The sequence below is a fragment of the Pelobates fuscus genome, chromosome 2 (genome assembly GCF_036172605.1).
Source record: "Pelobates fuscus isolate aPelFus1 chromosome 2, aPelFus1.pri, whole genome shotgun sequence".
Taxonomy (NCBI): domain Eukaryota; kingdom Metazoa; phylum Chordata; class Amphibia; order Anura; family Pelobatidae; genus Pelobates; species Pelobates fuscus.
The window spans coordinates 393,236,068-393,261,247 of NC_086318.1; the positions used below are offsets into that span (position 1 = coordinate 393,236,068).

Consider the following 25,180-nt stretch of genomic DNA (forward strand, 5'->3'; position numbering starts at 1 on the left):
GTGATAACTTCACTGGCCACTCCTTAGATGGCTGTTAGAGATCCTTCCTGGGTCATGGCTGCCTAAAATGCATCCAAACATTCAGTGTCTCGACCCTCTGCATGCAGACACTGAACATTCCTCATAGAAATTCATTGATTCAATTCATCTCTATGAGGAGATGCTGATTGGCCAGGGCTGTGTTTGAATTGTGCTGGCTCTGCCCCTGATCTGCCTCCTTGTCAGTCTCAGCCAGTCCTATGGGGAAGCATTGTGATTGGATCAGGCCACCACTTCTGATTATGTCAGCAGACTGCTTGTTTTTTCTGAGGCAAACAGCATGTATCTTTACAGCTTCAGGCTTGAATACAGTAAGATTTTGCTATATTTATGGAGGCATGAGGGGCCCAGGGGGGGTAGATGGTGGTTTTAACACTATAGAGTCAGGAATACATGTTTGTGTTCCTGACCCTATAGTGATCATTTAAGAAGTAAATCCCATTGTTCCCTACACCCCTACCCACATAGGACCCGCACACAAACACCTGCACTCACGACACAACAAGACACAAAACATTCGACACCGATGTCGCCCGGAGTGCGACTGGTGATGAGACTTGAGACACGAGACATGAGAGGAGTACACCTCATGGCTTAGACCGACTCACCACTGACATATAGGGACATGACGCCTCAACACGCCATATGGAGCCTAGGCTACAAAGTACAACTAAGATTCACAGAACATACCATCACCAAACACGTTACAGAGACTGAGGACAACCACAGATACACATCAACCAACACAAAGACGGACCGCTAGAAGACCGACATTACACCCAAGGGACCTAGAGAATACCCACACTTAGCCTAACGACCTCATGGACACACTTGGAACCCTACTGAACATACAGACAAACATTGACCGCACACGACAACACTGGGCTGCTCCCGAAGGGAGACCAGCAATTACAGGGTGTCAGGATCGGGACAGGGATCCAACACGCAGAGTACAAAGAGTGGAAAGGTACGTATACCGGGCCTTAGAATGGCCGGACTAACGTACCGAGAGTAAAGAATAGTCAGAGACAAGCCGAGGTCGAGGGAACGAGAAGACAGATAAGCGAGAGACAAGCCGGGTCAAGGGATAACAGAGAAACAGGGTAGTACAACGAGCCGAGTCAAAACCAAAAGAGCAAACTAGAATACCAGAGCACTGAGTGACTAGACAAGCTAGAACCACGACAGGGCAATGAGCTGAAGTAAGGAGTAAGCTTAAATACCCTGGTTCTGGATGGAAATCACGCCTCTGAAAAGTACCGATTGGATATCGGACACTTGAGTGACAGATAGCTCGTGCTAGCGTCATGACGTCACGTATTGAGCGTCCTGCTAGAAAAGGACGTGGATTCCTCGCGGCCGGTGTTTAAGTGACTGGATGAACCGCGAGGAACGGAGAGGACAGCTCGCCTGGACGGATACACCACCAAGTCTCTACCTCCCTTAGAGGTAGAGGCCTCAGGTACCCTGACAGTACCCCCCCTCTCAGATACGCCCACCGGGCGGAATGAACCGGGGCGAGATGGGAAGCGAAGGTGAAATGCTCTGCGAAGGCGAGAAGCATGGACGTCCTCCTGAGGTACCCAACTCCTCTCCTCAGGACCATATCCCCTCCAGTTGACCAGATATTGCAATTTTCCCCTTGAAATTCTGGAGTCAATGATGGAGCTGACCTCGTACTCCTCCCGACCCTCCACCTGAACAGGACGAGGCGAGGAGACCTTAGAGGAGAATTTGTTGCAAATGAGGGGTTTCAACAAGGAGACATGAAAAGAGTTAGGAATGCGTAAGGCAGGTGGCAGAGCAAGGCGATACGCAACCGGATTGATACGAGTGAGAACCCTGTAAGGACCTATGTAACGAGGAGCAAATTTCATGGACGGAACTTTTAGGCGGATATTCTTAGTACTCAACCATACCCTATCCCCAGGAACAAAAACAGGAGCCGCTCTTCTATGTCTGTCCGCGTGTTTCTTGAACAGTGAGGAACTATGTAATAGAATTTGTCGAGTTTGATCCCATAATTTCTTCAGGTTGGCGACATGATCATCAACCGACGGTATCCCCTGAGAAGAGGAAACCGAAGGAAAAATCGAAGGATGAAAGCCATAGTTCATGAAGAAAGGGCTAGAGCGAGTTGAATCGCAAACAAGGTTATTGTGTGCGAACTCCGCCCAAGGAATCAGACCGACCCAATCGTCCTGGTGTTCGGAAACAAAGCAACGCAGATACTGTTCGATCTTTTGATTAGTACGTTCAGCAGCTCCGTTAGACTGAGGGTGATAGGCAGAGGAGAAGTTCAATTTGATGCCCATTTGAGAACAAAAGGATCTCCAGAAACGTGAGACAAATTGAGAACCTCTATCAGAAACAATCTCTGAAGGGATCCCATGTAGGCGAAAAACTTCTCTCGCAAAAATCTCCGCCAATTCAGGGGAAGTCGGAAGTTTAGGTAATGGCACGAAATGAGCCATCTTGGTAAATCTATCCACCACCGTGAGAATAACAGTCTGTCTTTTGGAAGCAGGCAAATCAACGATAAAGTCAATGGACAAACAGGACCAAGGTTTCTCAGGAATGTCCAAGGGGTGTAACAGGCCACATGGGGATGCATGAGATAGTTTAGTCTTGGCACAAGTCTCACAAGCTGCGACGAACTCCTCAATATCCTTACGAAGTGAAGGCCACCAGAAATCCTTGGATATCAGAGAGTACGTCTTGCGAATACCAGGATGACCAGCTATTTTACTTTCATGAAAACATTGTAAGAGCTCCAGTTGAAGTTCAGGAGGAACAAAGTTTCTTCCCTCAGGAGTGTTTCCGGGAGCTAGATGTTGTGACTTCAAGATCTGGTCAAGTAGCGGGGAATGAATTTTGAGACTGGTATTAGCAATAATATTGCATTTGGGTACAATGGAAGACAAAAGTGGTTCAACTGAAGCAGAGGGTTCATATTGGCGAGATAGCGCATCGGCTTTAGAATTCTTTGACCCAGGTCTGTAAGTCAGAACGTAATTGAAATGGGTAAGAAACAACGACCAACGAGCCTGCCTGGAGGACAGACGCTTGGCCTCTCCGATATAAGACAAGTTTTTGTGGTCTGTCAGGATGGTAACAGGATGTAATGTACCTTCCAATAAATGTCTCCATTCTTTCAAAGCCTTGATAACCGCTAGTAATTCTCTGTCACCAATGTCATACCTGCTTTCAGTACCGGTCAATTTTTTAGAGAAAAATCCACATGGATGTAATGGTTTATCAACACCCAACCTTTGGGATAGAACAGCACCTAAACCAGTCTCTGATGCGTCTACCTCGAGCAAAAATGGCAGAGAAGTGTCAGGGTGAACTAAAATTGGAGCGGAAGCGAAAAGCTCCTTGAGAGTCTTGAACGCAAGGAGAGCTTCAGTAGTCCAATTCTTAGTGTCAGCCCCCTGTTTGGTCATGTTAGTGATAGGTGCAATAATGGAAGAATAGCCCTTAATAAAGCGCCTATAATAATTGGAAAAACCAATAAATCTCTGTATGGCTTTAAGACCTGTGGGTAAAGGCCACTCTAGAATGGATTGGAGCTTATCCGGATCCATCTTAAATCCCTCCCCAGAGATCACATAGCCGAGAAAGGTTACCTGGGTTTGATCAAAGCTACATTTCTCCAACTTGCAGTACAAGCCATGCTGGAGAAGCTTGTGCAAAACCCTCCTGACTTGTTTGTGATGAATCTCAATGTCACTAGAATGAATGAGTATATCATCTAGGTATACAATGACGCACTCTTGCTGAAATTCCCTAAGAACCTCATTAATCAGATCTTGGAATACTGCTGGTGCATTGCATAACCCAAAAGGCATGACGGTATATTCATAGTGGCCATATCGAGTATTGAATGCCGTCATCCACTCATGTCCCTGCTGGATTCTCACCAAGTTATATGCCCCTCTGAGGTCTAACTTGGTGAAAATTGTAGAGCCCTTCAAACGATCGAAGAGTTCGGTGATCAAGGGAATCGGGTAGGCATTTTTAATGGTTATCTTATTCAGGCCTCGATAATCAATACAAGGTCTCAAAGAACCATCTTTCTTTTTAACAAAAAAAAATCCAGCCCCGGCAGGGGAGGAGGACCTCCTGATGAATCCCTTGTCTAAATTCTCGTGAATATATTCCTCTAGGACTGAGTTCTCCTTTATAGATAATGGGTATACATGACCTCTGGGAGGCATGGTACCAGGGAGTAGGTTAATTTTGCAATCAAAGGACCTGTGTGGGGGTAAGGTATCGGCTTTCTTTTTGTCAAATACTGCCTTTAAATCTAGATACTGAGGCGGAATTTGTGTCTCTGTAGGATTGTCAGAGGTATTCGATGTATTAGTTAACCCAAGAGGTAAGACCTTCCGCAAGCATTTTTCTTGACAATTCTCTCCCCATGAAACTATCTCCCCTGATTCCCAATTAATAATAGGGTTGTGTCTCCTCAGCCAGGAGTACCCCAGAACTATGGGAATAGACGGAGAAGAAATGAGCATCAAGGATATATCCTCTTTATGCAGGATGCCAACAGTCAAGTTAATCGGTATGGTCTCATGAAAAATAACAGGCTCAAGTAACGGTCTACCATCGATGGCCTCAACAGCCAGAGGTGTCTCTTTTAACTGGGATGGAATAGCATGCTTGGCAGCAAAACCCTGATCTATAAAGCTCTCAGCAGCTCCAGAATCGATTAGTGCCATAGTCTTAACTACTCCCTTCTCCCACTTTAAAGAAACGGGTAACACAAGCCTGAGCTCCTTGTAGTTGTGAATAGAGGACAAAGTAGAAACACCCAAGGCCTGTCCTCTAGAGGAACTTAGGTGCGAGCGTTTCCCGAACGATTGGGACAATTTAGGCGTAAATGACCCCTGACTCCACAATACATACATAAACCCTCCCTTCTCCTGTACTGTCTCTCCCTTTCAGTGAGATGAGTACTGCCTATCTGCATAGGTTCAGGAATACGTAAGTCTTCGAACTCAGAGATTTGAAAGGTAGGCGCTAGTTTAAAGGAGGGTCTACGGGTCCTATCTCGAGTGTTCTGCCTCTCTCTTAAGCGTTCATCAATACGAGATATAAAAGAAATTAAATCCTCCAAATTTTCAGGGAGTTCTCTAGTAGCGACCTCGTCAAGAATTACATCTGATAACCCATTCAGAAACACATCTATATAAGCCTGTTCGTTCCACTTAACTTCTGCCGCCAAGGATCTGAACTCTAGTGCATAATCCACAAGTGTTCGATTGTCCTGTTTAAGGCGCAACATTAATCTAGCTGCATTGACCTTTCTGCCAGGAGGGTCAAAAGTTCTTCTAAACGCAGCTACAAAGGCATTATAATTATAGACGAGTGGATTATCATTCTCCCATAAAGGATTGGCCCATCTCAAAGCTTTTTCAATGAGCAGAGTAATAATAAATCCAACTTTTGCTCTATCTGTAGGATAAGAGCGGGGTTGTAGTTCGAAATGGATGCTAATCTGGTTTAGAAAGCCACGACACTTCTCCGGTGACCCGCCATAACGTACTGGTGGGGTAATACGGGAAGAAGCACCTACAGTGGCTACCTCTAGACCTGAGACTGCAGGAGAGATAGAAGGGGTACGTGTCTCCTCAGGTGGATTACTAGCACGAGACAAAAGTGCCTGTAGTGCCAAAGCCATCTGATCCATCCTATGTTCCATGGCGTCAAACCTGGGATCCGAAGAACCAAGCTGACTGTTTGTACCTGCAGGATCCATTGGCCCTGTCGTAATGTCAGGATCGGGACAGGGATCCAACACGCAGAGTACAAAGAGTGGAAAGGTACGTATACCGGGCCTTAGAATGGCCGGACTAACGTACCGAGAGTAAAGAATAGTCAGAGACAAGCCGAGGTCGAGGGAACGAGAAGACAGATAAGCGAGAGACAAGCCGGGTCAAGGGATAACAGAGAAACAGGGTAGTACAACGAGCCGAGTCAAAACCAAAAGAGCAAACTAGAATACCAGAGCACTGAGTGACTAGACAAGCTAGAACCACGACAGGGCAATGAGCTGAAGTAAGGAGTAAGCTTAAATACCCTGGTTCTGGATGGAAATCACGCCTCTGAAAAGTACCGATTGGATATCGGACACTTGAGTGACAGATAGCTCGTGCTAGCGTCATGACGTCACGTATTGAGCGTCCTGCTAGAAAAGGACGTGGATTCCTCGCGGCCGGTGTTTAAGTGACTGGATGAACCGCGAGGAACGGAGAGGACAGCTCGCCTGGACGGATACACCACCAAGTCTCTACCTCCCTTAGAGGTAGAGGCCTCAGGTACCCTGACACAGGGCAACCTAGAAGACGATGCCATCCAACATGACCTACTGGCAGGCAGATACGCAAAGGAAGAGCACCCTGGGAAGGAGAGACGGGGTAAAAAAAAAAAAAAAAAAGGAAAAAATAAATAAATATAAATAAAAATATAAAATAAAAAAAAAGACTAGGGAGGACTGACCACAAAACACTCGAATAACGCTGCACAACTACCAAATGCACACCGGACACATTGGACAGACCTTAGATGTGACGCCTCCCTGAAGAGCCGACAACGACTCACTTTATGACACGAACCCGGGACCCAGCATAGGGACCATATATCTTACATGGGAACAACATTACAACCACAAATTCCCTACGGAGGTCCACATAGAGGGTCTTAGCACACCAACCGACGACACGTACTACCCTAGCTAGACGACTCGCAGCCAGATAGTCACGGTCATTCACAATGAGCCAGCGGGACCGATTAGGATACTTACCCAGAGAGGAGCCCAGAAGAGGCAAGGGACCCGAAAGGGAACCCATTACCAAGGGTGCCTAAGAAGTTGAAACAGGTAGTCACACAATAGGCAGGGTTGTATGAGCACAAACCCGAGACCTACGCGGCTTTACGCTCACACAATCTATTACAGTATACATGCTTCCCCACACACGAAAATCGTCTTACACACCAGCAGAACACTGCCAGGTCATGTTGGAAGGGCATCAAAATTGTTACCGTGCATCAATGCAAGATATATGCATGTTGTCTGATGAACACTCAGTTTACCTTGAGACCTGTGTGTCTCCCTTACCATGGTTACACATGAGATCTGCGTATCTCGATTGAATAATTACTAATTGTTTTTTTTTAGTTCATTTGCTCATCTGAAACCTGCGCGTTTCTTAGCATTTCAACCTTTCTTGTTAACTATTCTGAGAATCTTTTCAATAAAAAGATATTTACAAAAAAAAAAAAAAAAGAAGTAAATCCCTGTCATAATGACAAGTCTAGAATGTGACAACTTTTAATAAAATACCAGTGGTCAGTTTTTTGCAAAGTTTCAAGTCTGTTTCTCTCACTTATTGTAATAAACGCTGTAATTTGCTCTTGGCAGCCAGCATTGAGAAAGCATACATAGAAGAGGAGAAATTCTACAATATTTCCACTTATTCTGCTAATTTGCAATACATGCCCTGGATGTCCCTGAACCGAACTAGACTGCGATATCATTTGCAAAATTTTGAGTATAAACTTTAAAGAAAACGTAGCATCAGATGAACAAATTCTTAAGGCACGTTATCGGTGATTTTCAATATTTTATTCAAAGGTTTCATTCAAAGTGTTGGTTCCTCTTTAACTCAATCAGATCACCATGATTTAAAGACGTTCCACCTATTCCTATTTGATTTTCTGTAGAACTAGAGGAACTTGTCGAGAATTGCTTTATTCTTCGGGCAAGGTGATGCAGCATTTAATCAGTTTATTAATCCAAGTCTGAGTTTAATTTCATCTTAAGTGTACCACTCGTAAATTACTCATATTTTCCAGAACTGCAAAACTTATGACATGCAACATCTGAGGATAAAACAGTTATGACTATAAATAAAGTTCAAAAATGTCTGTCTTCCATTACTCTTCCCTTGTTAATCTTTGTGAATATGCGGTTTTCTAAGACAATCTCTGTCAAGCAGAGATTTATCAGTATCAAAAAAATAGAAACAAAAATTATACATATGTCTTTGTCGTGTGTTTAAAGGTATCTCTCCTTGGCAAGTACGTGTTTTGTTCAGCGTTTTGTTTTCTTTTAATTCACAACACATTAGCCTTACACAGCAATGGGGTTAAATATAAATTCCGTGAGTCAGATCTTTATCATAACAGTGAAATACTCTGATAGAATCAATACAACATCTGGAAGAAACATCTGTTACAAACATTCAGCATTTCCAGACCTGTGCTTGATAGATATTTCTAGAAATGTTTAGGCAAACCATACGCATATCAGTCAGTCTTATTAAACTAATTTATGAAGACTATGTCTTTCTAGAGATTAATTCAGTTAACTTTGTGTTACCTTGTATAAAATGTAAATTATTAGTCAAATATTTTCTTGTAGTGGATTGAGATATAACACCAAGTGACTTGAGGAGCGCATCATTATAACATTGCATTGATTGCCATTAAATTACTTTTTTTTATTTATTTTTAACCATTTTTTGGGGTGTTCACTGTTGTACAATAGCATTACATGGGGTTACTATACAGTGTAAAGCCACTCCTGTAAACCCAGTGGAACGCTATAAAGGTACACACTTACCCCTTCTATAACAAGGGAAGGTATACACCAGGAAACGTAAAAATGGGCAAACTAGTGTAATACGCTCAAAATAAAGGGATGTATATTGTAGATATGGATGCACTCACATGGTACAGAGCCCCTGGAGGATAGGCTCAGATCAACAATGGTATAATAAGGTGATATCAGGACCTGTCTTTAAAATAGATGAACTCAAGAGAGGAATAAAACAAAAAGAAGAGTGTTTCTTGTGTAAAACCTTATTACAATTGGTAAATATATTTATAAGGTGCAAATAACTGCTCACTTGAGTGAGAGCCAAATAGACCAGGCTCACAGCATTATAACCTCTGTGTCAGTAGAAGAGACACTGCCCTTCGTTAGATGGAAGCAGATGGTAGGACCTCACAGGTCTCAATAGGTATAGCAATAATCTTTTATTACATTATAAACAAAGTTTTAAAAAAAAATAAAGGTAATAAAGTAATCCAAATACTATAAAAAAAAAGGAATGTCCACAATCAAAATTAAAAATGTTTTTGTAATAAAAGTGTATTGCCATACGTATTGAGTCCTCTGAGGTTCTACCATCTGCTTCCATCTAATCAATTGCACCAAGTTAATTAGTATTGATTTAGAAGAGAATAAAACTCACAAGCATCTTTGAGAAAATAACAGAAATTTGTGCAAAAAATGGTTTTCACCTGGAGAGGTTCCGACTTTCTCACAAGATAATTGTGGACTTTTTTGTGTTGTGGGTGAAGTCGTCAGAGTTCTGAGTACTTTTATAGATGCAATTGAAATAAAATGGAGATTTCCCCTAAAGATGGCATTGAAGGTCGGCTAAAGGCTCCAGGACTCTCAATTAGTATTAACCTGGTAAAATGGCAAGCACTATAACCACTTCTATCAGATAAAGGAGTTAACATCTCTACACTGTATTTAAGGGGCACGCCAATCATTTTTCATAGAGCTAGCCAGTTGTGCATTATTAGGCAAACAAATGGGTAAATGTGACCTCCAGTGTGGTTATATTTTTTGGGGGGAAAAATTAATTAAGAAAATGGGTTTCTAGTTTTGTTTTGTTAATTTTTACTCTTTTTGTTTTAACAGTTAAGGATCAACAGAAAAAAGAAAAACTTATCAAAGCCGTTGATAAATACAAGAAAGAAATCCAGGATATTTATTCTTCATCTCATCATTCCGGAGAAACATTCCCCGAACAATGGACGGTCAGTGCTGCTCTCTTCCTTTATTACAGCTTAGTGTAAATTTAATTAGGGTGCAATGTATCTCTATGACGATACAGAGGAAGTTCATTTTACAGGTCAATATTTGTTCATTTTGTGTTTCTAGTAATAATTGCAAAGGCTAACATCTTACAGTAAATCACTTTAGCAAGAGTGTTCTAATACAAATATATACTGTGTATATTGAAGGAAAAAAAACACAGAATTATATTTTAATGGTTAAGTCTTAGCTCATTGCCTGATATTGATCAGCTGATGACCACTGGTTAATGTGCTAGCACGGCACTGTAAGGCTTAGCTCAGTTGAGCTAGCGTAAGCTGTCACTGAGCGATAGAGGCTGTAGGGAGTGGGAAGAGGTGGGAAACAGTACCTGGATGACCCCAGGTAGGAAATCAAAGCATTAAATTCTGACTCCTTACATTGGGAAAGATGGGACACCAGGGCACTCTTTGCACCATAACCACTACAGCACACTATAGTAGCTATGGAGTTCCTTTAAATTAAATTGTTATCCTTTCCTTATTTATATAAGCATTCAAACCTACATGATTACATGGTTAATTAGTGTAAATAAACACATAATCTGTATTGTGAGGTTAATTCATTGAGCACCGAATTGTAAATGATTAAAAATCAAATTGCAATAAAACATTTGTTTAACTGCAAACTTTAAGAGAAAAGTGTTGTTTTGGAAACATTCTCCAACTATGCTACTGTTACAGTGTTGCTGTTTTAATTTTCCTAGCAATACATTTTCCTAATTCGTGAATAAGCCTCAACCGTGAATCAGAAAAACTCACAAAACGTTCACATTTTCTCCTATGTTCTGTTACAAAAGCTATATTTATTTTTTCTAACTGTTGTATTCTTTCTTATCCAAAGAGAATGTTGCATATTTATTTGTATATTGTTCTATGTTAATTGAGTTCAGACAGCTTGTTGAAACAGCCAGTAGTAATACCAGTGTCATAGAATCTAACCAAGTAAGTTCATTGACACATTTCTAAATTCTGGACCATTGGAATGTTTCGGGCATTGGGTTAAGAACACCTGTTCCGTCTAACAGTGAGAAAACAGATTGCACTCTGCCAAGTACTTTCTTTCACCTTTCAAAAAGTGAGTTTTCATTAGGTTCTGGGTATTGATTATTACACAGCATCCATTTCCATAACTCTGAAAACGTTGATTAGTACCCTTAGCTCACAATTTATTATATGGAAGGTGTATGTCAAATACTGCCTCGTATACAGCCACACACTCAGAAACGCACAATGTTCACTCAGGATTGTTTTGCATGGTTTTGTCTGCCGAGAATCAGTATAGCAAATTAACGGAATACTAAATAATTAATATATTTATGTCTTGGTTCATTGCACTGGAGTGTTTTCTAGTCCCTTTAGATTACTGGCCCCCAAAACTCAAAATGGTGAGTTGTTATTTCTGATCCAGTGGTGGGATGATCCCTCGCTGCGGCACCACCTCCAGGAGGTAATCAATACTCTCCTGACCAATCCAATGCTTCTAAAATGGCAAATCCATAGCAATTGCCATGCTGCTCCTGCAATACATTAAATCCTATACTTCTAAATGAGAAACTTCCCTTTTCGCTGGGTCAGTGTGAACAAGGGGACACTTATTCCTAAAACACATTAGCAAGCTGAACTGATTTAGGTGTTTGGGGCATTATTTTTTTTTTTTAAACAGCCATTAGAATCTTCTATTCCTTAGATTTCTATTAATTGCAGCCCAGTAGAAGTAGCTCTTCTTAAAATGAATTCATTTTAATTTTTTAACAAGAATCCTCACTTTGTATTATTTATAATTGTAGGCCCATTTCCATAATGTTATGACAAATGACAGCTTGAAAGTAAAATTAACTGAACTCATGTACTATTCCTTCTTAACACCTCTAACCTAAAAAAAAATAAAAAAAAATAAAAATAAAATAACACTTAGTGAAGAAAGTGAAAGAAATGTAAGCCATTACATTCAGCAGGCAGTTTTATTGGTTTATGAAAGGGATAATCAAATACCGTGGCTCATGCCGTTAGCAAACTCACTTCGAATTTTCAATATCCAAACATAAAGAATATCCCTGGGCCCTTAGGGGAGGGGTGCATGACTGCTGAGCCAAGGTCATGGAAGGGGGAATTAGGTGGAGTAGCTCTTGTATACCATACCATAAGAAGAGCAGCACGTATCCCATGTGTCATTTTCCTGCTTTCTTCTTCAGCTGTGGAAATGGGAGATGCTATTATGTCTTCCCCTGCATTCCTTGCTGGCCCAGCTACTAATCTTTGTGCTTGGCCAATATACCTCTCCATTGCAGCTTTTAGAGAGTGTGCCACTTCTTCAGATGCTTCCACCCAGCAGGCATGGGATCCAGAGCTGGCAGAGATTGGGAGGAGAGTCAGGCGATCTAGGCCTGCCTTTCGTCTGAGTCCCAGTCCCATACACTGCATCGGTCAAAGGAGACTGAACTGTCCCTGCCTTGGCCTGCACTCATTCTGGGCCTCCTTCCACTGCTTCAGAAGGTGCAGTGATTACACTGCTGCATCAGGCTTATAAATAATCCTAAACATAATATCTCAATGTGACATATGGGAAGAAAAACCCTTACAGAAACTCTATAGTGAAAGGAATACAAACGTGAAAACACAGCTTAAGCCCCAGCCCGCTTGCAAGCATTGTGTAGCACTGAATCGGGAAACACATCTAGTCAGAGTAATGGCCACTAGAGGTGTTACAAGGCAACAATGTAAACACTGACTTTTCTCTGACACACACACACAGCTTCTCTTAATGCATATCTTACACACACTCAATGTAACCCTTACAGACACACACACTGCATTACATTACATACAAAAAAACATACCTTGCATCCCTTACACATACTAACACACAAACACACACTGCATCCCCTATACACACCCACTACATCCCTAACACAAACTAGTATCCCTATACACTACATTCCATAAGAACACACACACATTACATCCTCTACAATAACACATAACACATCCCCTACACACATACACTCCACTCCCTGTGAGCGAACTCATGGGTGGGCCATGTAGGTGGACTTATGGGTGGGCCTTGTAGACATACTCATGGTCAGGCCCTGGGGTCCCAGACTGTAATCTTAGTTAGGTGCCTCAAAGAATGGAGCTGCTTCCTGTTCATTTATTTTTGTGAGCACTGCCTATAGAGAGCCTGTTTAACACCAGACCAGTGGAGTCAGACTACAGTCTAAGCCCATCATCATCGTCTTGTCGTCATCTGGTGGTAAGTAGGCAATCCAGTATATTACTAGTGGCACTAATCTCTAATTTACCTCACATTAAAGGGCCACTATAGTCACCAGAACCCTCTACAGCTTGATGTAGTGGTTCTGGTGTATATAGCCTGTCCCTGCAGGCTTTTTAATGTAAACATACTGTCTTTTCAGCGTTGTCTTATATGGCAGATCATATGGATGGGGCATTGTGATTGATGGGGGGGATTTTTGTTTGCCTAGGGCGGCAAAAATCCTTGCACTGGCCTTGAGGCAAAGGCATAAGCATGGAGAACCAGTAAGGTAAATACATATATAAATCAATATATGAAAACTTTGGTGGCACAAATGGCTAGGCTTCATCATAACAAGAAGACTTCTCGAAGTTAGAACGTTATACAGGAAACCCATGAGTAGTAAGCATATAAAGCCTAAGTGAGAAGCCTGTAATATCCAGAAAGAGGGTTGTGAACAAATAGAAGGGATGATAAAAAAAAATGGATTAGTAGCATTTATATCCATTTATTACTTTTGTTTATCATACATAATTAAGGCAGTATTAATAGTTTAATAGTTTGTAAAGTACAGATTTATTAAATTTTATTTCTTCTTTATTTGGTGCTAATTTGATTTAATGTATTTTTCTCTATCGGAAGCCAATAAACAAGGAATACCTGCATTCTGTTCTAAAAGAGAATCCAGGTACCAAAGATGGACAAAGTTTTCAAGGATGGAAGACAATAAAACGATCTCAATCTCCAGCTCAGATAGCAAGAGAAACCATGTTTAATATTCAACGAGGAGACTATCACAGGGGTTTTTCAGTACTACCATCCAGTGGGCTCCGTGCCAACTACCGGCCAACCAGCAACATAGGTGAAAAGAAGAAAACGTACCATGATCCTGAAAAGAAAACCTACAGCGGAGACCTGCTCGATAAACATGCAGAAAGATTTACAAGTGCAAAACAACCTTTTAAGCCGCGTTTACTAAAAAAATCCTCCCAGTCTTTTCTTTCCAATTACAAGTATTACAAACCTCCTGGCAAGAAAAATAGTGCCAAGCAACCATCACCAAAATCTGTCTTCGAAAGTCTCAAAGAACGTCACAGGTAACGAAGCACAAAAAAAAATCATAGTCTACAGACACAACATGCGCAATTAGATTCACCTTGTTTATTACAATAACACATCAATGGCAACTAATATATACTTGGTATTATTTTTTTCATTCACGGTCAGAGTTATGTCCTATGAATAACTATACAAAATAGCACAGCTAGAAAAAAACTAAAACATTACAATTACAGACCCAACAAACAGATCTAGACATACTGGCTCATATAGTCCACACATTATGCCATGACCTATCATTGAGTGCAACCCTTTTTTCTCTTTTTATGACCTAATGTGGGCACATGTCCATCACAAACACAGAATGTTATGTAATCAAGCTGTGCAGGCAAAATGCGTTGGGTAATTAGGCCGCTCATGAACAATCTGTAGGTGAATCAAGCCGTTTAATCACGCAGCATTAATAGCAGACAGGGTAATTAGACTCTGCCTTAACAATGTTTTGTTTAATAAGCATAATAAAAGCAAAGCACATCAGGTAATTCAGCTATGCATTCACCTGCACAACTGATTGTTCATTAGTGACCAGGAAAAACAGGACATGATTGGAGGAAACAGGACAGCCAGTCAACCCTCATGTTCATGTTTAAGGCAAACAGTTGGGAGACATGCACTAGATGACACTTGGCTAAACACAGTATGTAACGAGTTCCACTCATTGGCTGAGATTGTTCATTTGATACTCTCAACCAATGAGCAAGTCTAGCATGGCTGGGCGTAGCTTGGTGGACCTAACAGAAGTTTCTTGCTGTAGCTTCAAACAGCAGAGGAGTTGACAACATGTACCCTGCAAAAGCCAGGTAAGTTGTCAAAAATGAAAATGAAAATAATGTGCAAAAAATACTTAACATTTCTGGTCTACATCATATAAATGTTAAATAAAGGCAAGGTTTGTTGAGTGGCAGCCCCAGTGGTTACCTTCTGAGTGTCCCATGCATAGTAAAAGAAAAATACAAGGAGGAGTGAAAAATTGGTGAAAGAAAGGGTAAGAGAATGATGCTGGAGCAAGACGTTGAGCAACAGCATTGGGGTGGGGATGCAGTTTTCCAGATGCCATGAATAAATAAAGTATTTTTTTTAGCAATACCTGTAAGTTCACTGTTCCAAAGGATTGATCCAACTATTTACATCCACTGACCAACAGAGCTAAACATATTATTATTTAAACATATTTCACTACATAAGTATTTATGTTAATAACCGTATTTATAGAATTCAATCAGTAATATGTTCCTTAACAACAGATTAAAACTGTTTTTCCCCACTAGTGTCATTTTTATCTCCATTGAATAGATATTTGGAAGAAAATAACATACAGTCTGAAAACATCAGTCGACGATTAGATTCTGCAAGAATGGTGAGAATTTTTCTTTATTAGAATTCTAACGGTATTCTTTGTAATAAGCCTTGACCCTGAACATGTGATGTGTAATGGTATGGTCTGTGTATGTATAAATTAACTAATCACTGGATCAAAAAAAAAAAAAAAAAAATCGAGCACAGTAGACAACATAACCAATTAACACATTTATTAGCTATGGTGCCTTGAGTCTGTAGCCACCAGGCCCTTCATCACTGCTATACCGTTTATTCGCCAGTTACTAGAGATGCTCATTCTCCAGCAGTGTGAAGCAGAGCCCCCAATGACAATATGGCGGAGATTAAGTTATGTTTCACGCCTTACCCAGACCCTGGAATGAATTGGCATGACATGAGGTGGAACTGTGTTCTGCCTCTGCTACATCATAATTGAGGCCCAAGGCTGCAGCTTTCTGGGGACTGAGCATCTATATCATACTGTGAATAAACCGTTTAGCAGTGATACAGGGCCTGGCTTCGACAGACTCCAGGCACCATAACCTCTTCAAACAGTGTAATTGGTTATGTTGCCTTCAGTGTTCCTTTAAAAATAAACGTGGCGCTTTAGCAGGAACATTAATCTAAAATATAAAGTTGCACCTAGGACAAACTTGCTATGACAAAAGCCTGAAATAGAGTAATTAGAGACATTGATCCTCATTTGTTGATACTATTAATTTCTACATTTGTGACATATTTTATTTCTTTCTCTAGATCTCTTCAATTTGTTTAACTCTTAGTATCCATTTAAACAAAACATTTCCCCAAGTTTAGCAGAATTTCGATTCTTCTCAACGATGTTTAGAGTACTTTTACCATAAGGGTAATTTATTTAAGGGTTATTTTTAATACATACTATATATATATATATATATATATAGATAACGCATTTAAAAACGAATGCCAAAAAATACCAAATAAAAGAAAAAGCTACCTGCTTTCCTGAAACTGCACAGCTTGGATAAATTGAGTTCTGGATCTATGGGAATCATTTTATCCCTTAAACCTCAGCCCAGCATAACTTATAACAATGTATACACGCACATATACATATACACGCAGTCACCAGCTGGTGGTGAATTATAATCTCGATAATCCTCTCACAGCGGGAGTCTTAGTTTAACCACAGGTGATTAGAATGTACCTAATGTGTCTTTGGAAAAAAAGACTAAATATGCCTATTTACTCAGAAAACTGCTTATAACGGGCACAGCAGTATCCAGCATTATCTGAACAGATTGTATGTTAAAGTTTCTGGGGTAATTTGTCACTGAAATCAATTACCTGGAAAAAGGTCTCACAGTACCGATCATTCATATTATGTCTTTACTTAAATCTTAGCTTCTTAAAGACATCATCTAGTTATTACTTTTTATGTCTCATGCGCTACGTAGTCGTGAGATTATGCATCTGGAGATACCGTAAGATCATCACTGCTTACAGCACTGAGACATGCTCTTTGTTTCTGGTGTAGCATGCATTCTAAATTTAAAAACAAAGAAAAACGGCATGTAAAATATTCACTAATGCAACTTGTTTGGAAATATTAAAGTAAATTTGTCAGTAGACTTGGAGATTTGTTTTGGTACGAACTACAATTTATCTGAATAGTAGCCGAAATATAGCCGAGATGAAACCAAAACATGAACCAAATAAAACGCTCATTAGACGAGTATGTTAGATTTGTGATTCTGAATTCTGTCCTTGACAACAAGATTGATGAGAAAAACAATGAGTGACGGAAGAGATCGTCAATAAATGTTGATTTTATTCACCGTGAGAAAGCAATCAAAAGAGGGGGAAAAGGAGCAGTGAGAAAAATCTATATTCATATATTATATATTTTTATAAATATATATATAATTTATAAATATAGATTGATTTTTGTTCTGCTGCTCCTTATCTGTTTCCTTCTATTGGTTACTTTTTCTAATTTAATTTGTGAACCAAATGGTGGGAAGATGCTCCTATCAGTGTGCTGTATATATATGTAATATTTAAATTATGTATAGATTTTCAGTACAATGATTGGCCAATTTTCGCACCTCTTGGTATGTTCGTTTTTTTTATCTTAAATCTTTCTTCATTAACAAAATTCAGCTGAGCTGAACCGCTATAAAGCTAAATGTAGCCCAAAAGTCTATTTGTTATGTACAATATTTGTGGACTATGAGTTCATATTCAGGTAGGAATACAATAAATCTCTACATAAGCTATACAGTATCCCTTATTTTGTAATACATCAGTTTGTTTCTGAAATGTGTGTTTAAGGGCAGAAACAGTGTTTATAGTCGGTTACTGGTCAAGTACCATATCTATGGGTATTTATACAGAACCTAATGATATTTTGGGATTTAATTTGCAAAAAAAACAAAAGCCACCCAAATATAAAATTAATGTACAGTGCTCCAGTGGGGATGGTAGCAACAAATAAACTGGAAGCATTCAAGAGAGCTCGGGTTAAATGTGCTGCTATCCTGAGCAGGGAACAAACTAAAATATAAAATTTATGTATTAAAAGGGGAGAAATAGATGGGTCCATTGACTTTTACCTGCAGTCAAAATTAATTTTCTATTAAGGCTAAATGATAATTACCGTAACAAAGAGAGGGGGAGATACAGCGTTTACTCAAATGGCCAAGTATAAATTAAAATAAGTATGGATGTATATATATATAGATATAGATATAGATATATATATATAGATACAAAAAAAGATAAGTAGCTTGGCACTCACCCTTTCTCCTGCTGTGTAGTTCAATGCCCTAGTGCAATCCCGCGTTAGCAGATATATATACCTTGAAAAGAGATGCACTCTCTGGTCTTTGATAAACAAAATACTATTTTAATCCAAATGTCAGTTTACAATCAGCTTGATTGACGTTTCGACCCGTTCGGGTCTTTCTCAAGAAAAGCTCTTTGTTGAGCTCATTTGCATACTCCTACCCAGAATCCCTTGCAGTAGTGAGAGCACTGTTAAAGTGAGATTTCTGTGGGAAAAGCAAGTGTTATGGCTTGACTGGTGTGTGTATTTGTGTTTAGCAATGTATTGACTATATACACATAGACACATCATTACTTATGTCAATTTATACTTGGTGCAAATCAGTTTTTTTCTTGTTTTCTACCTAAATGATGATTACCGACTGTTAAAACTTGTAAAGTAAATAAAATGCTCTGGATATGCTGTGTGTCTTTATGTGAGACATCCTTATACTGCTGTAAAGATGTGAATGTCCGGAGGCTTCACTCCATAGAATTTTAGAAAATTTCCAGTGAGATCAATTTATTTACACAGTTATCAGATTATTTCATTTATATCTTACTTTATAATATTTCTAATTTTAGAATCCTGCAGATCCTTCCAAACTACTACAACAGTAAGTTTTTTTTTAAAGTCAATTTAAATTTTTTAAATGTAACATGATACATAGATAAGTTGAACTGATTTTCTATTACAAAATCTCAACATTTCTAAATTCATAACGCAATTTATCTGTGTGCTTTCTGTGCATTTTTTTTTTATCTCTTTTTTTATTCCACACAATCTTATGTACCATATATTGTCTGGGGTCTTCAATTCACAATATGACATTTCAATAAAGAGCTGACAAGTCCTGAATTTAAGGAACACTATAGCGTTAGGAATACAGTTCTGCATTCCTAAATCTAGCCCCTGTCCCTACTTGTATTAAGGTGTCCCCCCCTTCCCCTTGCCATGAAAATGAATAAAAATAAATCATTGACTTACCTTTTTCCAGCACAGAGGACTTATCAGACAGATCATTATGTATCAGAGTATTGGAGACATGATGTGTACGCGTAAGAAGCACCATGTACACATTCAAACTTGCCCATAGGAAAGCATTGTACACAATGCATTCCGATGGGCTTCCGTGTCGCATCATGTGTCACTGCCAGAGTAGAAGAAGGTGGATATAACCCTTCAATGTAAACATTGGAGTGTCTAAAAAGAGTCATTCAGATGCTAAACGTGTTCAGCAAAAATGGGAAGTGCCAAGTCCTGTGCCACCCCCGCCCACCCCACCATTAGGCTAATAGTGACACTACACTTCACTATTTGACATATTTTAACTTATTTTGCTATGTATTTTTTGTAATAGTAAAGAAGATGTTTTTTGTTTTACATTTGTATCGACATCGCTTTGAGGGCAACTCACACATAGGCTTTATAGTGTAGGACAGTTCACAATTTACATTACATTTGGAATTTACTCAGATGTGGTATAGCTATGTGTAGGGCTAGCGCAATGTGAAGTGCCTCGGTGTCATAACACATGCTCTGGCAGGTAACATGATTGTAGTTTGTGTGAATACAGTTTGATTCTCAATAGTTGCTTTGTTAGCGGAATTATCGTGCATACTATTAATTTGTATGGTTAATGATGTTTCAGATTAAGTACCCAGTTTTAAGTTACTCAGCTATAAATTACACTGACAGTTTTTAAGAAATGATTTGCTTAGTCTTGCTTTTCTTGTATATTACATGTAGATTGCAGCTTTTTACAGATAATCCTTCCAAGCCAGTAAAGTGTTCAAGCAGCAGATTCTGTAATTACAAATTATTTAACCATGTAGTTAGTTGGCCATTGGGATGCTGTAAATCCAAGGAGACAATTTAGATTAAAATTTAGAAACACACTGAGGACATATTTTAGCCTTGAATGTTCTAATTTGAATCCAGGGGGTTTCGTATGTAATGTTTGTGTTTGCAGGAGTGTGTTTGCATGTTGTGTTGGTGTTTGATTACTGGGATGTATGCACATATATGTGTTTGGTGGGATGTATGCACATATGATTGCTGTACTTATGCCACGTACATACATACACAAACAAATTACAACACAGACACACATATAAAAACATTGACACATACACACACATTCATATACACACAGAGACAAAGATACACACCTTGACATATGCACAGACCTTGACACACAGATACACACTGGCACATACACACACACACACACCAGACACACATACTGACATACACACACTCAGATATACACAGTGACACATACACACACCTTGACACACAGATACACACACTGACACACACATACTCTTTGAGAGACATACACACATACAAACACATACACACTCTCACTGACAAGCACACACACATTCTAGCTGACAAACACATACACACTCACATACTCACTGACAAGCACACATACACTCTCACTGACATACGCACTCACTGACAAGCATACATACACACTCACTGAAAAACACACATAAAAACTCCTTAGCAGACACAAACCCCCCCTTTTTTTTACATTTCACTCCACCCAACCTCCCTACCTTTGGGAGTGCTGGCATGGAGTCTCTGTTTCCCTGGGGTCCAGTGGGGCTGCTGGACTGAGCGGCTCGTGTGTGGTCCCTTGGTTTCAGTGGGGCTGCTGGCCTTAGCAGCTGGTGTGCGGTACCTGGGGTCTAGTGGGGCTGCTGGGCTGAGTGGCTGAGCGGCTGGCATGCAGGCATACAGTGTGGGTGACAAGTGAACAGTGAGCTCCCTTGCGTGCCTCTTAGTGATGCCGGGCCGGACTGACATCATATTCCAGCTCTGGCATCACTGTGTTGTGCATGAGGTTGCTGAGCAGGGGAGAGTGCTCCCTCGCCTCCCGTCTCAATTATCAGCGATGGCCATTTTGTTTCCTTAAATTGCGGTGAAACCCTGTACCCTCCGTTGATGGACGCTTCCTAGCTTGCGCCAAGGACCACAAACACTGAACCGGACACCACAACCACCGCAGACTCTGCAACCGCCGTAGCTTGACTTGAGTCTCGCCGTTTTCCTTCCACCCTGGATCAGCTTCTGTCCTCCAGGACCAAGTGGCGAAGGGCACTTCCTTCCACCCTGTGTGAACCTCCAGCATCCAGGACTGTGTGGGAAGGACCTCTCCTCTGAGGAGAGCGTAAGAGGAACAGCTCTTAAAAGAGCTAAGTGATTCAAGCTCAGGGGAGTATGCAGAGCATAGCAATCCCCAGTGTGATTATAACCGCTCCCTCCAATAACGAGACAAGGCTACGTTTTGAGGGATCAAGAAGAACTCATTTTTAATGGCAGGTACTCTGCTTTTATGCAGTGCTCCCATGCAAGGGAGACGCCCACAACCAATTAGACGTTAACCAATCAAACAATGGTTACAACCCACAAATTCCCTCCTCTCTGCATGGGAGATAATTGAGTTTCTTACTGTATCTCCTCAATTATCTCCAAGCTAAAACTTATACTTTTTATAAATTTTTATAACTTTCTCATTTTACATAGTACATGAATAAAACTAAATTCATAAAATAATACATTTTTATGAACAACACAACTTGTGGAACAACATATTCAAAATTCGAGAAAATCCGTTCAGTGGTTCCAGAAATATTAAAAAGTCTCTTTTGACCGACCGCAAGCACATTTTCATGCCCAAAACAGTTCCATGGATTTGGGCTGTGCGGTCGGTCTATTTTACATTGAGAAATTGACTAAGTCCCATTTGAACGGGAGTTCGAATCTTCGAACGGGACTTAGTCTCCAGCCGCGTTGTCGAAGAAGGTACGGGTCAGCGGTGTTCGTGCAATTGGGTAGCCGCAAACAGTTCCATAGATTTGGCTGCACACACCGCTGACCGCGTTCGAATACGTTAAAATGGCCGCCACCATGTGTCCGTTTGTCGAATGGCGGCCACTTCGGCACTTCAACGACTTCGGCACTTCGACTGCATTCGAAGTGCCAGTTTAAAAGTTGTAACACTGCTCCAAAGTATTTAAAGGGCCAGGAACAGCGTACAAAAATCCATTATGGCCAAATGTAATTGCTAAAGGGCAATACATTCCAGGGCCATAGTCGCAGGGCAGGAGGCTAGCGATCAGTCCTCTCCAATGCCCAGTGGCAAAGGGCAGTTGGTCACAAACCCCATTTGTGTTCTCGCACTATAATAAGTGTGTTTAGAAAACAGTCTGTGGCAATAAGATACAAAATGTGTAAACAAGATACATAGTTCTTAATTATATTTTAGTTACATAAATTATTAGTAAGTCACTTAAAATGTCTTAGAGCAGCCCCGCCACTGGTCACCCGCACTCACACCCCTACAATTAGCGTGGGTAACTATGTCTATTTGAAATGTTGGGAGGTATGAATATGCAAAGGGTACAAATACATAACACCAAAGAGCATTAAATGATAAACAAAAATCATACAAATACAGTACATATTGCATAAATTCTAGATAAATATCTAATGAATAACTTACCAATTTATTAGAGACCACATTGTTAAAAAAGGATTGTTGAAGAAAAATTATACAAAGAGGGTATTTAACATTGTGCGTATCTCATCTGCTATCAGAGAAAACAGCAGAACTCCAATAACATTAAAATGAACAGCGCTTTCTATTTAAGAGATGGACTTAATGCACATACATGTAGAAAAAAAAAGAGCAATACAATTATAGGTTGTTCTAGACAGGTACAAGAGGAAAATTATAATACACAAATACAAATTTAGACCACCCAGGTGCAGTGTAAAACAAGAATAAAAAGAATAGTTACTTCCTTTTATGGTCAGATATAACAAAAGGATTCCTCTCAATCCTCACAGTACATATAGGATAAAACAGAATATATCTAGACCTATAAAGAAATAAAAGAAAGCGCTCATAGGGGATTAACGTTAAGCCATAGGTGTCCCCTTGAGTTTATATCGCACTTACAGAATATCTGTAGTTTTCAAGCTCATCAAATTGATGGATATCCCCAGATTCCTCGAAATTAGGATGGTAGATTAAGCATGCAAAAGATAAAAAATATCATAGTGCAACACCGTTTGAAAAGTAAAATCACAGCTTTTAATGGTTACACTTACAATATAGTAGTGGTAAAAAGGCTCATCAAAATTATTCTGTTTTCTTCCATCAGTGTGGGGCCAAAACGTCCTTATAAAGAGGTCAGGCAGGCAAAACAGATACACATTTATAAAATAATAAAATGCCAATAAAATAAAAGTCTCAAGTCTCTACGCGTTTCATCTGGGTCACCAGACTTCCTCAGGAGTAGTGCTTCAATTCCTCTGGGGGCTTCAACTTCCTTTTATAGGTCTCACCGGTATTTCAATCCAATTTTCAAAAGAACGATCAGCTGTGTGTCGGTTTAATCATTCACTCCATATATGGAGTTCCGGATCCTGCTTGTGGAACGCACATGCGTTCCATAGACCCGGAAACATCCACTTCTTCCCCATCTGAGCGGACGTACGTCACTGGAACGCACGTGCGTTCCACTTCGTCCGATTTTCATATCGACATCAGAAGGTCCCCACAGTGCAAAACAGAAAAAATGGAATTTCATCGTATTAGTTTCAATGTACAGTCATTATAAATTAAGTTTGTTTCTCTCTTTATGCATGCAGTGTTGTTTCTAGCTCTAATGTCTAATTCGGTCTAAGGCATAATAGGATCAGGATTTTATATTCCCACAGTTAATGTTTATCAGGACCTAGATGCTGTCCATTAGTATGTTAAAATCTCCTGCTCTATACCATTACTGGGCAATTCACATCATATATAGGATTGTGTATTTTGATCACACTTCTCTTATTTACATATTGAAAGTATATAATATTGTCTAAATATATAAGAGAAATAAGCTTATTAAGAGGGCAACAGAAAAAAAGGGGGAGGTGTGTGCAAGAGGTGATGGTGGCAAAGGGAAAGATTCTGGAGTCACTGGCAAAAAATATGTATATATAAAATAAGAAAAAAATATATATATGAGAGAAAAAATAATAATAATAAAATAAAATAAAATAAAATAAAATAAAACAATAAAATGAAATAAAAATAAAAATAAAAATAAAAATAAAAATAAAAATAAAAATAAAAATAAAAATGAAAATGAAAATGAAAATGAAAATGAAAATGAAAATGAAAATGAAAATGAAAATGAAAATGAAAATGAAAATAAAAATAAAAATAAAAATAAATAATAAATAATAAAAATAAAAATAAATAGAATAAATAGATGTGATTATAATTTATAAAAAACAAATCAAATCAAAATCTACATTTAATCCTAGTGGTTGTAAAGTTTTGAGCCTATGTATCCAGAATCCCTCCCTCTGTCTGAGTTTGGTGATAATGTCCCCTCCCCTTGCATCCAAAACAACTTGTTCAATGACAATCCAGGACAGACTATGTGTTCTGAAGCTGGGACACTGATTACAGTGTGTGGGGACTGAATGGTTCTGAACCCCCTTCCTTATATTGTTCAAATGCTCCAAAAAGCGTATTTTGGCTTTCCGTCCGGTTCTCCCCACATACTGTGCCCCACAGCCACACATGAGTAAATATACCACATTGGTGGATAAGCATGTTATATTTCCTTTGATTTTAAATTCTTCTCCAGTGGTTGTGCTTTTAAAGGTTTCAATATGGCTTGGTCTTAATTTGCAGGCTTTACATTGCCCACAGGTATAAAAACCCT

The 25,180-nt window shown here is 39.7% G+C and overlaps 1 protein-coding gene across 1 annotated transcript in view; it reads left to right on the plus strand.

Annotated features, from left to right (window-relative positions):
- The window catches only part of LOC134587457 (spermatogenesis-associated protein 7 homolog), a 222,910-nt gene that overhangs the window by 136,015 nt on the left and 61,715 nt on the right, over positions 1-25,180 (plus strand). The window contains exons 5-8 of the mRNA XM_063443834.1: positions 9,764-9,882; positions 13,838-14,292; positions 15,608-15,671; positions 19,022-19,053. Of these exons, the coding sequence (XP_063299904.1) occupies positions 9,764-9,882; positions 13,838-14,292; positions 15,608-15,671; positions 19,022-19,053 (670 nt within the window). The remainder of the gene's footprint in view (positions 1-9,763; positions 9,883-13,837; positions 14,293-15,607; positions 15,672-19,021; positions 19,054-25,180) is intronic.